Source organism: Prionailurus viverrinus, chromosome C2, assembly GCF_022837055.1.
Source record: "Prionailurus viverrinus isolate Anna chromosome C2, UM_Priviv_1.0, whole genome shotgun sequence".
Classification (NCBI taxonomy): Eukaryota; Metazoa; Chordata; class Mammalia; order Carnivora; family Felidae; genus Prionailurus; species Prionailurus viverrinus.
In genome coordinates, this window is record NC_062569.1 from 106910265 (window position 1) to 106927514 (window position 17250).

A 17250-nucleotide genomic window follows, 5' to 3' on the forward strand; every position below is an offset into this window, starting at 1 on the left:
TATGGTCCTCTTTTGTATAGACTGTGTGCCTGTTGCATTTGGCTGGAGGTCCCTAAGTTGAAGTGTGCCCGGGCTGGCATGGTCCCAGGGATCTCCAAGCAGAGAACGCCCTGGCAGGACTGCTGAAGTGGGTGCAAGCCAGGGTGTCACAGGATGCTCAGTGCGGAGTTGCCCTGGAGGGGTGACTGGAGCCAAGGTCGGCTGTAGAGGCCCAGGGCACTCGGAGCCAGTGCAGGCGTGAGCCAGGAGGTCCCAGAGCACTCTGCACCCCGGGGTGCCCAAGCAAACTGCCTGAAGCTGAAGCGGTGTAGGAAGTGTTCCAGGGTTCTTTGTACCTTTGCCACCTCAGTGCAACAGCTGGAACTGTATTGAGTGCTGACCAGGGTGCACCACGTTGGAGCTGCCTTGTGGGATTCTAGGGCTGGTATGGACTGGGGACTGAGGGCTCAGTGAGGTGGTAGTCCAGTTAAGGTGCCTGGACCCTGCTTCCCATCCTCTCTATCAAGGTGAAGGGGGAAATATACTGTGCATTCACCAGCCTCTCCAACCTGGAGTTTCAGCAGCTTTCCCATTGTTGGGCAGGGTTCTAGGGCTAGTCCCTTTATATTCTAGTTGCTCTTTTAAACCACAGCTTTTTTTCTATGCCCTAAGGCAGACAAATCTGGGTTCCCTTCATTACCATGTCTCTTGCTGTTTTGCCTGGTCCTTCTTTCGTTGTACAGAAGCTGTTCAGTTGGCTCTCAGTTCTTCAAGAGGAATTGCTTTATAAATAGGTGCAGAGTTGGTGTGTCCCCATGGAGAAGGTGAGATAAGGGTCTTATGTCACCATTTTGGACCAGAATTGAACACACGCATTTTTTGACCAATGTAAACAATATTTTTGTCTTATAATTGTAAACATCATAAGTTTTTCCTATGTAGATTTTTGTCCTTTTTCAAGATTTTTTTTAAACTCACAGCTCAGTTCACAGAAGATTTGTTAATAGTGACAGCCATACATTCCGTAACCTCGGAATAAAGATAATTAATGAGTTGCTTTAAGAATTATTAACACAGTAGTTCTTGTCTACTTGATGATATGCATGGGAGAAGTAGAAGTCCCTCTATGGTTTTATATGTTTTAACATTTTAAGATATCTCAGAAAAGTATAGAAAATTCTATTAACCTTTTCAAATTTTGGTCCACGCTGTCTTGCCTATTAACTTCTAGTCCTTCCAAGATTTCAGATATATCCATGGGTGGTCATTGAAACAATAGTCAAAAGGGCTGGATTTCCAGACAGATGAAAAAAGTGTGTAATTCAAGGAGTGACATTATCTGACAGCCTGTATATAAGAGAAGGAAACAAATCCCTTAAGGAATAACATTAAAATATAACCTTGAGGAAAGTACCATGACTGATTTAAAATAACATATTCACTGCCACCAACTCTGGATTAAAAGAAACATATATTCAAGTTTTTTGAAAGTTGTGGCCAAAATGCTGTATTTACACAGCTTCTTTACAGTTTTGCTTCATAATATGTGGGTGTTGTATAGCCCAGAGGAACATCATTCACATACGGTTTCAGATGGTAGGAATTCTGATTAGCATTACACTAGAAATTTCAAGGAGGAACTTTGAGTCACAACCTTGTGAAAATATACCCAAATAGGGATTTACCAGAAGCCTCAACTGGCTTTTACCTGAGTGATAAAATTATCTTGATTATTGCTCTGAAGGCCTCAGTTAGCTGTAACACCAAACATTTCAACCTTCTCCCTGAACTCTGTTTACAAACACAGTCAAACCACAGAAAAATAAGATTCTTTTTTTCCATCAAGATAATTTGCTGTCATGCAGCTCACAGGACTAATAGGCTGTCCACTAGTGTATTTCACAGCAGCAAAGGGGCTGGCTTTGTCTTTTGGATTAGGTCTCTCCATTGAAAACTCAAGACTAGGTGCTGTGTGCCTTTAGGATTCTAATAGCCCTTATTTTGCATGACATGTTTTCATTAAGGCCTTTTTAAGGTGACCTTTAAGGATTCTTGTATAATTGCTGCATCCTACAAATTCAGTTTCTCTTGTCTTTTATGTTGTTCTAAATATCAACTTTATGTGAAAAATATTTTTTAAAAATTTAAAATTATTTGGGGTCAAATATTTTTCTGTGTGCTGACGGCTCAGAGCCTGGAGCCTGCTTCAGATTCTATGTCTCTGTCTCGCACTCTGTGTCTCTTTCAAAAATAAACATTAAAAAAATTTTTATAATTTTAAAAATACTTTTTCATTGATTACAAATATTTCCTTATCTTCTTGTCTAAAAAGACTGGGTACATGTATGTCTACATATACCAACAGTCTTCCAAATATTTTATTGCTTCCCAAAAATATATTAGATGTGACAGTTGATTTTTAATGATATGAATGTCATAATAGTTCATCAGAAATAAGTGGATTTCCAAAAAAGAAAAGTGGATTTCACCAGACTGTTAAAATTCGCATATATACCTGTATGTGAGGCAGATATTTTTTTTTAATAATCTTATTTTTTTGACATGGGTATATTAGTCACATAGGTCCATAACTATACTGGCAATGTGTGCATTTTTATAAATTTTCCAGTTTCCTCTTCTCTTGTTGTAAGATATAATGTGCTATGGTTTGAATGCCATTCTTTAAAAATCTAGGGAATCCAAGTTATAGTAGAGTAACAACGTCATAATGTTATGTTTGTGCTCACGCTGCTGAAATGTGGCATTTGCTCTGGGGAAGCTTTTTCATTTTCTCAATGTTTAGAAGGCAGTTGAAGATACTACTAAAAAATTAGAATTTCAGCACATGACTTATGTTAAATGTGTTTGGTAAAAGCTCTCATTACCAAATACACTGACAAAATAAAGGAAGTCTCATCAGAAGAGGAATTAATTCCAATACTACTATTTTTTTTAACTAGGTTAAAGGAAAGTCATAGAATATTGAGTGAATTTTATATTAAGACCAAATATTCTATAATTATCTCTATTAAGATCTCAGTTGAAAAGCATGGCTTCACTTCACTCAAGGGTTAGAACTGTGGAGTTATTAGTGATAAGATGTTTAAAGATAAATTATATGTATAAGATTTTGTTTGGTGTTTCAACAAAGGAAAACGTAGTGTTAAGGTTTTACCACAATTCAACTGCCTCAAACGTCTTTCCTTACAGTTTTAGTTCTCAAACCACAGTATCTGGAATCTTTTTTCTTAAAAATTTAATAATGTAATTCTCCTATAACAGTTTTTTGGATGTATTAAAAAATTACATAACTTTAGCTTTAACTATCATAATTAGCTACCACTATGTATGTGAAGATTTTTTTATTTGTAATTTAGTGAAAGCTGTATTAAAACCTATGCTTATAAAATCAGAGTATCTCTATGGATAGCAATTGAAGCTTATGATATAAATAAGTTCCAGAGTTAGTTGATCTATCTTAAAGAATAACGAAGTCATAATGATGATGTGTTTAAAATTTCTTCTAATGCCTTGATCAGTTAAATTTGTATTTTTCTTTTAATTCTCAGATATCGTTAGTTTCATTAATTCTCAGATATCGTTAGTTGAGAAAATCAGTAGTCTAAGTCTTGGTGTCTGTAATCAAATAGCCATGAAGTAGTAATTAACAGAGATTATGTCTCCGATTGTACATAATAATCATTTCTAAAAGGCAGTTACTGTGGGCCAAATATTAAGCTGAGTATTTTAAATATATATATAGATTATATAGAGATAATATATATAACATGTAATTTTATAGTTATAAATATATATATATGTGTGTGTGGTGTGTGTGTGTGCATTTTGTATCATTTGTTGATACACTTTCTCTGAACAGCACAGAGACCCTGGCTTTAACCAAAAGTGGACAATCAGGAAGTTGCTTCAAAGTCTGTTTTATCTTAAAAACTTATGCAAATTTTACATTTTCCTCCTTGGTAAATCTGTATTCATTTTGCTATTTAAAAAAACACTGACTTTCTCACTTCCTCGAGTAAAACTGGTGCTTCAAAAAGATGTACTGTTTAGAACCCACGCTCCAAGTATTCTTGCACTCACTTTGATATCATTGCCATTGCTCATAGTTCAAAACGATGATGAGCATGGGCAGCGGCACCAGAATACACAAGGATGGCATTTATTCAGGTACAGAAATTCCCATAGAGTTGGAAAAATTCATAGTAATTCCAGCGGACTCCAAAATTATAACAGCATTTCGGGAACTATGAGATAGTTTCATCTTCTGTTTCACTGCTGCTTTCTATTACCTACACATTCTAAAGGGAATAAGGACCCGGTGTCTCTTTTAGACATTGTAAAAAAACAACAAGTGGGAAAGTGAAGGCTGTCTGTAAGTTTTTTAAAGAGATGTGTAGAAAGAAGGATTGGCTTTAAGTATTTTGCTCTAATGATGAGCGTGAAAATGCCTCCCCACTTTTTTTTTTTAATAGTTTCCACTCTTAGTTCAGGTTATAACAGATCTTCCTTAAAAGCTTTCTGTATAAAAATAGGCACTCACAACAAATCCCCTGCTTTCCCCCCCCCCCTTCCACACTTCTCTGACATTGCTATTAATTTAGAGTAATTACTGTTCCATAGCATTTAAGTATAGCAGTTATCATAGAGAGTGAATTCATTGTCCTTTCTTTTTAATGCTCAGTATATGTGCTGAAGAGGCCATTACATTAATTAATTTGCATACTACCTGACTGAGAAGGGATAAATAATACCTCTAAAAATGAGATAGGAAAGTAGATTTAGAAAGTGAGAATTGTACAAGTAAATTACTTAGCTCAAGGTCACTCAAAATCTTAGTTGTGAGAATGAGATGCATCTGACCAATCCCATCTCTATGTAATGTTCCTCATCTACATCAAGTAAAGTCTCTGTTGTAGCTGTCAATTACCTGGTACAGAGTTAAGCTATGCCAAATTGAATAAATATTCATTAATAAATGGAAATTTATATATAACAAGTGGCCAAAAGTTGAAACAGAGTCCATTTTACTTCTATTTGTAGGCTCCAATACATGATAAAATTAAAATTCCAAGCATTTGTAAGATTTTGAAGAGATGCCAGCATTGTTTTGAGGAACATTGCCCTAACATTGCAATGAGGACTAGGTTTAAATGAGCTGGGATATGTCAGTTTTGAATTTCAAGGGAAAATATCTATTGGGAAAATAAATCTTTGCTTTAAGAAAGTCTTTTTTTTTTTTTAATTGTGTTTAAAATCTGTCCTGATTCCTTTTAGAGGTCATTTGAATCACTTTCCCTGGTTGATATTTTGTGTGTAAAACGAAAAAATACCAGTTTCAGGATCAGAGATACCTTCACTACCCTAGGGTTGACATAATCATTGTGTGTGTGTGTGTGTTTCCTTGTTAACTTAGATTTCTTGAATTATGTTTACTAATTTTTTTCAAGTAAAGAAGAGTCATCTGCAAATTACATTGCCAGTATTAATTATAGCAGCCTTATATAACAGATGGGTTTCCTGGGGGTTTTTCCTGGTAAAAGGTACCATTTTTTTTAGTGTTATCTACTAGGATCACAAATACATACCTTTAGGGTGAGAAGATGGTAGCATCATCGATCCTGAGCTCACCTCTTCTTATTGAAACGCTAAGCCTGCAACCACACATAGAGCAACTGTCTCTGAGGATGACCAGAAGACTAGCAAAAAGCTCTTCCAGAGCTACAAAAAGAAAAACCCACATTGACAAGGGTAGAAGGGGCAGAGAGGAAATGTGGCTCCGAGCCAAACCCCTGGAATGGCAGCCTACAAGCAGGAGGGATATCATGGGGACAGAGGTCCTCGCTGCAGCAGGCAGTTCAAGCCCCACACTGGGTACCCCCCCACCGACCCTAGGCATCTGCATCAGGAATATGAGACCCCATAATATCTTTGAAAATCAGTGGGGATTAACTCCAGAAGAACCAGAGGGCCATAGGAAATTCAGACTCCACTCTACTCTTAAAGGGCCCACACATAAACTCACTCCAAGAGTTAGCACTGAAGCAGCACTTTAAAAAGGACTGGTGCCATTAGTGTTAATTTATTATCATAGAACATGTGCAGGAGGGACAGAGATCTGTAAAAACTTTTTCCAGGTATGGAAGTGTTGGCAGGCACCATCTTTCTTGCCCTCCTTTAGCCTAGCTAGCCCAATGCTGGTGGTCACCAATTCAGACACCCTCCATCTACTTTCCTAGCACTGCTCATCCCACCCTGGCATTCCCCTGTGGACCCACCCTGCCACTTCCTACAGATGTCCCTCCAAAGTGGTTCCTGCCCTGACACACCTGGAGGGCAGCCATGGTCAGGACCAGCATGCTGCCCCCCGAAGCAACTCCTGCCCTGGGGTGGGGAGAGGCCAGCCCCACCCGCATATAACCCACACATGGAATACCCCTGGAGCACCTGGTTCTGATGACTGGAGAAGACTGTACTTCTGGGCCCTATAGGAGACCTTCTACACAAGACCACTACCTTCAAGATCAGGAGACAGTGCTGATCTACCTAATATGTAGAAACAGAGTCAGACAAAATGAGGAGACAGAGGAATAATTTCCAAATGAAAGAACAAGGCAAAACCTCAGGGGGAAAAAAAAAAACTAATTGAAACAGATAAAATAAACAGTCTACCTGATAAAGAGTTCAAATAAATGGTCTTAAAGATGCTCCTGGACTTGGGAGAAGAGTGAATGATCTCAGAATTTCAACAAAGAAAATATAAAAAAGAACCAGTCAGTGCTGAAGAATATACTAACTGAATTGAAAAACACACTAGAGGGAATCAACAGCAGCTTAGAGGATGCAGAAGAATGAATTAGTGATCTACAAGGCCAAACAGTAGAAGTTATCCAAGCTGAACAGAAAAAAAGAAAAAATAATTTTAAAAAATGAGGATAGGTTAAGGGACCTCTTGGAGAACATCAAACATACTAACATTTGTATTATAATAGTCCCAGAAGAGAGAAGAGCAGAAAATTTATTTGAAGAAGTAATAGCTACAAGCTTCTGTAGCTTGATAAAGGAAATAAAGTCAGGCTCAGGAAGCACAGAGAGCCCCAAGCAAGATGACTCCAAAAAGATCCACACAAAGACACATAATAATTAAAATAGCAAAAATTAAAGATAACAAGAGAATCTTAAAAGCAACAAGAGAAAAACAACTACCTCTATAAGGGAACACCTATAAGACTTCCAGCTGATTTTTCAGCAGAAACTTTGCAGGCCAGAAGGGAGTGCATGATACATCCAAAGTGCTGAAAGTTGGGGGTGGGGGGGGGGGACCTACTACCAAGAATACTGCACTTGGCAAGATTATCATTCAGAATTGAAGGAGAAAGTTTCCCAGACAAAAGTTAAAGGAGTTTATCACCACTAAACAAGCATTACAAGAAATGCTGAAGGGACTTCTTAAGTGGAAAAATAAAAAAGGCCTTACATAGTAAAACTAGTAGGTCAATTACTTATAAAGTGGTAAAATCAACTGTATCAACAATAATTAGTTAAGGGAGGTGCATAATAAAAGTATATGCAATATTACATAAACACATTAAAAAGGTAGAGGGTAATTCCACTTCTCGTATTTTTCTGCAGAAAACAAAAACACTAACTTAAAGAAATAGATGCACCCCTGTGTTCATTGCAGCAGTATTTACAATAGCCAAGACATGAAAGCAATGTAAGTGTCCATCCATAAATGAATGGATAAAGATGTATATACACACAGAAAGTCACACACTGGATGGAATATTAGCCATAAGATATGAGATCTTGACATTTGCAATAATGTGGATTGACCTAGAGGGTATTATGCTAAATGAAATAAGTCAGACAAATACAGTATGATTTCTCTTGTATGTGCAATCTAAAAAAAAAAAAAGAAAAAAAAACAAACCAACTCATAAATACAGAGAACTAGTAGTTGTATGGGGGTTGAGAAATGGGCAGAATAGCTGAAGGAGATTAAGAGGTACAAACCTCGAGGGGCACCTGAGAGGCTCAGTGGGTTCATCATCCAACTTCAGCTCAGATCATGATCTCACATTTCGTGGGTTCAGTCCCTGCATCAGGCCCTCTGCTGTCAGCATGGAGCCTGCTTCACATCCTCTGTCCCTCCCCCACTTGCGCTCTCTCTCTCAAAAATAAACATTAAAAATAAAAGAGGATGGCACAAAAACAGACACATAGACCAATGGAGTAGAATAGAAACCCCAGAACTAGACCCACAAACGTATGGCCAACTCATCTTTGACAAAGCAGGAAAGAACATCCAATGGAAAAAAGACAGCCTCTTTCACAAATGGTGCTGGGAGAACTGGACAGCAACATGCAGAAGGTTGAAACTAGACCACTTTCTCACACCATTCACAAAAATAAACTCAAAATGGATACAGGACCTGAATGTGAGACAGGAAACCATCAAAACCTTAGAGGAGAAAGCAGGAAAAGACCTCTCTGACCTCAGCCGTAGCAATCTCTTACTCGACACATCCCCAAAGGCAAGGGAATTAAAAGCAAAAGTGAATTACTGGGACCTTATGAAGATAAAAAGCTTCTGCACAGCAAAGGAAACAACCAACAAAACTAAAAGGCAACGATATTCGCAAATGACATATCGGACAAAGGGCTAGTATCCAAAATCTATAAAGAGCTCACCAAACTCCACACCCGAAAAACAAATAACCCAGTGAAGAAATGGGCAGAAAACATGAATAGACACTTCTCTAAAGAAGACATCCGGATGGCCAACAGGCACATGAAAAGATGTTCAGCGTCGCTCCTTATCAGGGAAATACAAATCAAAACCACACTCAGGTATCACCTCACGCCAGTCAGAGTGGCCAAAATGAACAACTCAGGAGACTATAGATGCTGGAGAGGATGTGGAGAAACAGGAACCCTCTTGCACTGTTGGTGGGAATGCAAATTGGTGCAGCCGCTCTGGAAAGCAGTGTGGAGGTTCCTCAGAAAATTAAAAATAGACCTACCCTATGACCCAGCAATAGCACTGCTAGGAATTTATCCAAGGGATACAGGAGTACTGATACATAGGGCCACTTGTACCCCAATGTTCATAGCAGCACTCTCAACAATAGCCAAATTATGGAAAGAGCCTAAATGTCCATCAACTGATGAATGGATAAAGAAATTGTGGTTTATATACACAATGGAATATTACGTGGCAATGAGAAAAAATGAATTATGGCCTTTTGTAGCAACGTGGATGGAACTGGAGAGTGTGATGCTAAGTGAAATAAGCCATACAGAGAAAGACAGATACCATATGGTTTCACTCTTATGTGGATCCTGAGAAACTTAACAGGAACCCATGGGGGAGGGGAAGGAAAAAAAAAAAAAAGAGGTTAGAATGGGAGAGAGCCAAAGCATAAGAGACTGTTAAAAACTGAGAACAAACTGAGGGTTGATGGGGGGTGGGAGGGAGGAGAGGGTGGGTGATGGGTATTGAGGAGGGCACCTTTTGGGATGAGCACTGGGTGTTGTATGGAAACCAATTTGTCAATAAATTTCATTAAAAAAAATAGATAAATAAATAAATAAATAAAAGAGGAACAGACTTCCAGTTGTAAGTACAACATAAGGAATATAGTCAATAATATTGTAATAACTTTGGTGACAGATGGTAACTATACTATGGTGAGCATTTAGTAATGTATATAAATATCAAATCATTGTTGTACACCTGAAACTAATATATTTTATGTCAACTGTACTTCAATTAAAAATACATAAGCTTATTAAATTTAAAAGTTCTAAATCTTAAGACTTCATTGTCAGTTATACTATTCAATGTGTCTCTGGCTGCCACAGTAGCCTTCCCACTTATGTGATATATTTAGCTGTTCTTTTCAAAGATGCTTGACATTCATGTGCCTTTCTCCGTATTTTGGACAAAAACAAAATAACAGTATTAAAAAAACTCTTAAAGAATTACCTATGCAATACAAGAAATTTAGACTTGTACTTAAGTCTAAGTACTTTTCTCACCCAAAAGTAAATCAGAACAGACAAGATTTCAATGTATGAATTCTGTGTTGAAGCTCAGAAAGCTTGCTAGGATTTCTAATCTTTTTTTTTTTTTTTTTTGGTAATGATTAGAAGCGAAGTAAAATTTATTGTCCATCTCTGTGTGACATAATGGAAATACTTAGTAGAAAATAAATGGAACCTGAAGACGCAGTAAGAAATGCAATTTAGCAGACCATAATTAACTTGAGATGTTTAGTTACAGATGCAAGAAACAGTACAGACTTGAGCAAGAACCAGAAATTAATGTATATTCTTGTATATGAGTGTAATTGAATAAGCTGTATCGGGGCGCCTGGGTGGCGCAGTCGGTTAGGCGTCCGACTTCAGCCAGGTCACGATCTCGCGGCCCGTGAGTTCGAGCCCCGCGTCAGGCTCTGGGTTGATGGCTCAGAACCTGGAGCCTGTTTCCGATTCTGTGTCTCCCTCTCTCTCTGCCCCTCCCCCGTTCATGCTCTGTCTCTCTCTGTCCCAAAAATAAATAAATGTTGAATAAGCTGTATCTACAGCTATATCTTTTTTTCAAACTGGGCAGTATCCTATAAGAAAATTTAAGACTACCATACAATGTGGTGTGGAACTGAGTATCTTCATACTGGAGGCTTTCACATATGTATTCTGTGCTGCTATATTGCTAGAGTTGTAAACAGGGTAGTTTTTACAAGCTACCTTCTCATGGAAAAATAGACTTGTAAGAAAAATAGAATGGACTAGATAATTTTTTATTTCAATTTGATTATTGAAAATATCTACTTACAATTTCCCATGAAGGTATTGGGAAAGTTGGCAAAGCAGCAGAGACGAAGAAGGAGAAGATGGAGACCAGAGTCACAAGGCATTTGGATTGTACCCTCACTTCCTCATTCGCTTAACTTTGATTTATCATCGGACATTTGTCAGTGGTCTGCGGAAGATATTAAAGAAGCACTGATGTTTAAAGAGTCTTAAATCCATAAATGTATTTCATGGCATAAATTTGACAATTTTTATTTTCATCTTGTTTTTTTTAATTTAGGCTTTTGATATATAGTACCAAGTATAGATATTATGGAACTCCACAACAGAAGTGCCTTTTCAAGCTACTGGTCCCTGCCCTGGTGATCTGTGTGCCATGGTGGTCTATAACTTTTTCTCTTAGTAAGATTACTCTCCATTGATGGTTACTAGTGTCATTTGATTTAACTTGGAGAAACTTATCAGGGGACTGATATGGAGCCCAAATCTTCACTGCTGAGGTTTCCACTGGCTTTGCTTTTTCTTTAGCAAAACTTCCTAAGTTGAAATCTGGATACAGTATTTGAACAAAGCACTGTTTACTTCTGTTCAGCCAGTTAACTAACAGTAGACCCGAAGCACCTACTATTTCCCCCCTTCCCCAGCACAGTTGACAGCATTATTAACTTAAAAAATCAGACAGGCCAGGACATTACAGTGCATATTGCTCAGAGTAACTGTGCTGTGGCCTGGGTGGAATGGAGGGCCTGATGGGGATGTCCTCCCAGGAATGCTGACAACCTTGTAACAGTTTCCTCTGGTAGAAACTTCCCAAAAAAGTTCCTTCACCATAGTAGGAAAAAATAAGCTGTGTTCCCATACTGAAAGCCATTCTTTTTTAATTTTTTTCCCCTTTTCTATCCCTTATTTTATATGGCTTAAAGAATACTATGTAGAATTGGGAAGAAATCTGTATTAATTTCTCAAACTTCCAACACATTCTAACTCCATTTTTTAAATGTTCAAAATGGGGACAATATAACCTACCCTACAATAGTATATAAAAATGAGAAAAAAAAATTTTTATGGAGATAATGAAAAACAGCATTTTCGTATGGAATGAGATCATACCGATAAGCTATCTTTATTTTTATCCCATTATTTACATGCTGTCTCTCTTTTAAAATCTACAGATGGTTCACAAGCACCAGCCAGACCTCCTAAACCACGACCCCGCAGGACTGCACCAGAAATCCACCACAGAAAACCCCATGGGCCCGAGGCAGCATTGGAAAATGTTGATGCGAAAATTGCAAAACTCATGGGAGAGGGTTATGCCTTTGAAGAAGTGAAGAGAGCCTTAGAGATAGCTCAGAATAACGTCGAAGTGGCGCGTAGCATCCTCCGAGAATTTGCCTTCCCGCCTCCAGTCTCTCCACGTCTAAATCTATAGCAGCCAAGACTGTCAACACCAAAATGGCAGGCATTCGATATTCCAGGATCATGGAAAAGAGACAAGTGAGAGAAGGTGTCTCCTCGTGTGGCATCTCGAGAAGAGGCGTGGAAGTGCTGCTTCTCAGAAGACAGCTGCTTGCTCAGGATGTCAACAGCTGTGCTTATTTCTGCTAGCCATACTTTTAAATCAGGGTTGAACTGACAAAAATAATTTAAAGACGTTTACTTCCCTTGAACTTTGAGTCTGTGAAATGCTTTTCCTTGTTTACAAGTTGGCCAAGTTGCAGTTTGTTTTTGTTTTTAGATTCGTTTTAGGGTTTTTGTTTTTTTGATACCTGTACTGTGTTCTTTACAGACCCTTGGTAGAGTGGTCAGGTCTGCTGTAACATCTCCCACCTTGCCCCGCCCCCACTCCTGCCCAGGTCCAGTTCCATTTCTCCCATTTACAAGATGCTTTAAAGGTTCTGATTTTCAATGTGTCAAACTAATGCAAAAAAAAAAAAAAATGTGTGGCCTTCACTACTGAGTCTTTTCTTTGGAAACCTTTGCTGTTGTGAGATGGGAAAATTATGAATGTATAAAGCATTTTTTTGTCAATGAACTAACTGCCTTTTGATAAGGGGTTTTCATATGATCTAAAGGAACATCCCTTTTTAGTGTAAGTTTTTTGATCTTTAACCTCCCATATTCTCATCTTTGCCATCCCAGGGGTGTCACTACTCTGTAAAAATATAAAATATTAGAAAGCAACTACTGCAGATGTGGGAGAAATACACTTGGCACATGACAATGCCGTACTGAAGTTATATAATGAGGTCCCCTGACATTTATGCCTGCATTACTTTGAGGCATGCTGAGTAAGAGGGCCGTCTCCCTGAAATATATTAATAATTTTCAGATAAAATTACCATACCTTTCCCGAAGTGGAATAGATTTCATTTCCTATTTGAGTGATTATACTCTGGTACCTAACAGGTTTAGGAACCAGTTCACATTGCAGTGGAAAAGTTAAATCTTTGATGCACTGTTAAGTGCCAATGCTACTGTGGCAATGTTGTTTTTTTTTTTCCTTTGGCAAAATCTCTGCAATCAAATTAAAGTTCATATTTGATTTGTAGATTCTCATTGCTCCATCCAGTCAGGGGAAAGAAATTCATCTAGTTTTGCTTTTTTTTCTCCCCCAAAATGGAGGTTGGTTCTTCAGAAACATTATTTTAATCTACAAATATTTATTGAGCATCTATGATGTGCTTGATGCCATTAGGCACTATGTTTTTAAAGCACAAACTCGCAACTGATTCCAATATAATGTTTTGTTATTCTTTATCTATGCTTTTGGTGGTAAAAGTCTCTCTCTGATGGACAAAGCCTAATGAGTAGTGGAGAAATGGGACAAAAACTAGGCCTGTGTAAAATGCTTGAACCCACAGAAGTTTCCCTAAATATGGACTAATTGCGGGTTTGTGCACCTTTCTACCATTCCCTCTCTAAACTTCACACCCAGTGTGATGTAATAGGATGCATCTGATTGAGAGCTTCAGGCTTTGAAAGGACAGGACCAAACAGCTAGCAGGACCCCAGGGAAGTCCATGTTCAGGACTGGAACAGCCACCAGGTTAACCTGGGGAGGTGAACTAATGCATTGTTTTCAAAGCACATGTTTTCATTTCAAAGCACATTGTTTTCAAATGCCACATGTCCTTATTCGTCAATTTGGCTCTCACGATAGGAGGTAGTTGAGAGGAGTCACAGGTCTTGGGTGTTTTAATTTCAAGTGATTCTGCACTGGTTAATGTCACTGGAGAGGAATTTTTACTTTTCCTTAGATGTTCTTCCTCCAGGTGGAGGAGTGCAGTTTTTATACTTTTAAAAACTGCATCAGCTAATTCTTCATTGATTTATGAATTCTGCATATATCATGATTATTCACTTTTTGTTTAACCAGTCTCTGATGTCACGTTGAAATAGCACTGTATATTTTGTTTTTTTATGACTTGCTGATCATAGGTACAACTAAAAGCCAAAAGTTGCCACTTCATTGTGATAACATTGTTATAACTTTAATAGGGAATGAGATAAAATACAAATGTTAGGAAACATAGGACATCTTCATTCAATTTTCAAATATGTGAAATTTTCCAGTGAGAATTAGAAAAAGACTGGTGATAATATAGTAAATTTAGACTTTTTAAATCTATTTTGCAAAGAAAATGTGCTAGCCCCCACTAAAATCTCTGCATCTTGTACCCAATAGTAGCCATCAGTTTTATCATGAAAAAGAATGAATCAAAAACCTGAGTGGAATGGAAAGAGGGAAACTTTCAAACAGTCATGAAAAGCCCATTGCTACCTATTACCAACGACTACAAACTCAAAAAAAAAAATTTTTTTGTAGAAATAAACCTAAATACTTTAATCATAGAAGTGACTACCCATTAAGGGTTGGAAATGAAGGTGACTTGGTTTCACTGCGATCCAGAAAGTTAGACATTCCTCCCATTTCTCAAGACTTAGTAATACAATTATTTTTTGAGCCAGTACACCATATAATCCATATACTTAAATCATGGCCAATATTGCTCTCCTCCATCCCCCAACATGTTCTGGGGATAGAAGTACTTATCCTCAATGATAACACAGTAAATTAGTCTCCATAATTTTTTTCCCCTTGATGTCTGCAATACCCTGGCCAAATTTTCTACAATTGAATCAGAGTAGCGCTTATGGTTAACTTGAACCTCCTTCCACAAAATGACCTTTAGCTCTTGCCTGTTCACCTCCCATCGCCCGCATTGCAAATAGTCTTACTAAAAGCCCTAATTGCAACTTCAGAGGGTCCATTTGTTAACTCAATATTTCACACACAAGAACACTTGCAAAGATTTCTTCATAATGTGAATTTTTTTTCTTTTTCAGTTCCATAAGCATTTCCTACAGTTGGGACATTTATTTTTCCTCTTGAATTTTCAACTTGAAGCTTTAATTTGCACTGAATTATCTACCCTGGTTAAAAATTTAATTTTCTTCTCTTAAGCTGACACATTTGGAAGCAAATTACAGTGTGTTTTCAACAATACAGGTACTGCCTGTTGACTTGGAATTTTAGTGCTTCTAGGAAAAGTTGCCAGAAAAAGACAGCAATAGAGTGAAGGGTTTCTTCCCAATTACTATTTTTTTTAATGCCTTTTTAAAACTTGTCTAATGTGGCAAAATAGTTATGTGTTCAATTAATTTATATTCATCTTTTTTCAATTCTGGTTATTATGTAAACTCAAGTGCTTTGTTCTTTTAAGGTATTTTATAAAATGAATCTTAACAAAACGCAGAGTTGGTATATATTTTTCTAATGAACACAGACATTTCTTTCACAGCATTTCTATGTTTTCTTTGTGTTAAACAAAAGACATTGGATTCAAAAGTTAACTGGACAAAATGGTACCAAATGCCCATCCCAGATGGGTATTAGTTATTAAATACCAAAACCATATCCTTTTAAGATATTTACATCAATAAGCTCCTTCTGTGTCTTAGACGTGAAAGTCGGAGTTCTGGTAAGGTTACAAGAATCCTATCTGGGAAAGGCTGAAGCATTTCAGATGACATGCTATATAATTGATAATTCCTAATCAACTAACATCTAATTTTCTCTAAATTTTTGATAGTTTTAATCATTTGTTATATAATGGAGAGCATATAAAATGGGCCAGTATATAATGGGGAGGGAACAATGGAAATGAAAAAAAAAATGTTAATAACTACTTTTATATCAAGAACCATAAAATGTGAAAGTAGTACCTGCAAAATCCCATGCATATTTGTAATAGTATTTATACCCTTAATAGTTATGCCCTCCAAGCACATACAATTAAATGGGGGCATACATATAAGCAAATAATTCCAATACAATAAATGCTACAAAGAAATGGTCACATTGTACTGGAATTATGTATTTATAGTAAATGCTTAAGAACATTTATGGGACCCTTACTGTATATACCATGTACTACTATATGGGCCCTTACTATGTGAACTTAGTAAAACATTTAATACTTTTAACAACTATCAGGCCTCTTCTAGGACCTCAGAAGTAAAGTAGGGAGTGACACATTCCTTCTGGAAATCTTGACTAGTGATAAGGCTGTATAGCATTTTGTCAGCCTAAAAGAGGAAAACTCCAGAGGTAAAACATCTCAACTAAGAGTAGCACACATGCTAAAACATGGCTACTTAGGCAAAGGTGAGAAATAATGGGTCTGAGGAACACAGAAAAGGCTGAAGAGAGTATGTTGGTGCCTCTTAGTAAAGGACTGTGCAAGACATCTAAGATTCTAGGAACCATTGAATTAGCAATCTGTTGCTGGAGGTCAGAGTTGGCAGTAACCATGAAAATAACCAGAATTAGGGTGTGTCTAACAGGAATTGCCACATCAAATGGCAGGCAATAGGCTAAGGGAAATTTAATTTCCATGCCTTTTCTCCGTGTCCCTCTTTTGCTTGATTTTCAGATGAAACTTGAACAGTATTCGTAATTACCTGTTTTTGCTTCCTTTTCATCCCTACTGCCACTACCCTCCTTTAGGTCTGAATTATGACTCTCTTAGAATTTGACTTCCAGGCTCCAATGCAAGACAGAATGAAGGTTCTGAACTTCAAATCCAATGTTAGTCCCCAGTGGCTTCCGATGATAGGGATTCCCTGTCTGCATTCCTGTTTATACTCCCCTCCCACCCGAGGCCCTCATCACTGTTGCTAAGCTTACAATTGCCCAAATATGCTCCATGTCTTTGCGCTACTCCTGAATATCCCTTTCCCTTTTCCCAGTCTGGCCTACTCTTAGTTTTCAAAGTCCAGCTCAAGCATTGCCTGTGTGAGTCACCCCCTATCTTATCCCACAGATTGAGTCGAGCATATCATCTTTTTATGTCTCACACAGCACAATATAACACCTAAGTGGTTCTGCAGTCACCTTATCCCACAGATGGTCCCAACTAGACTGAACTT

The 17250-nt window shown here is 37.7% G+C and overlaps 1 protein-coding gene across 7 annotated transcripts in view; it reads left to right on the forward strand.

Annotated features, from left to right (window-relative positions):
* CBLB (Cbl proto-oncogene B) overlaps nucleotides 1-15570 on the forward strand; it is a 231140-nt gene extending 215570 nt beyond the window's left edge. For all 7 annotated transcript variants that reach the window (XM_047874977.1, XM_047874981.1, XM_047874978.1 and 4 more), the window contains one exon: nucleotides 11988-15570. In XM_047874977.1, coding sequence (XP_047730933.1) covers nucleotides 11988-12247 — 260 coding nt within the window. In that variant the 3' untranslated portion in view covers nucleotides 12248-15570. The remainder of the gene's footprint in view (nucleotides 1-11987) is intronic.
* The last annotated feature ends 1680 nt before the right edge of the window (nucleotides 15571-17250 follow it).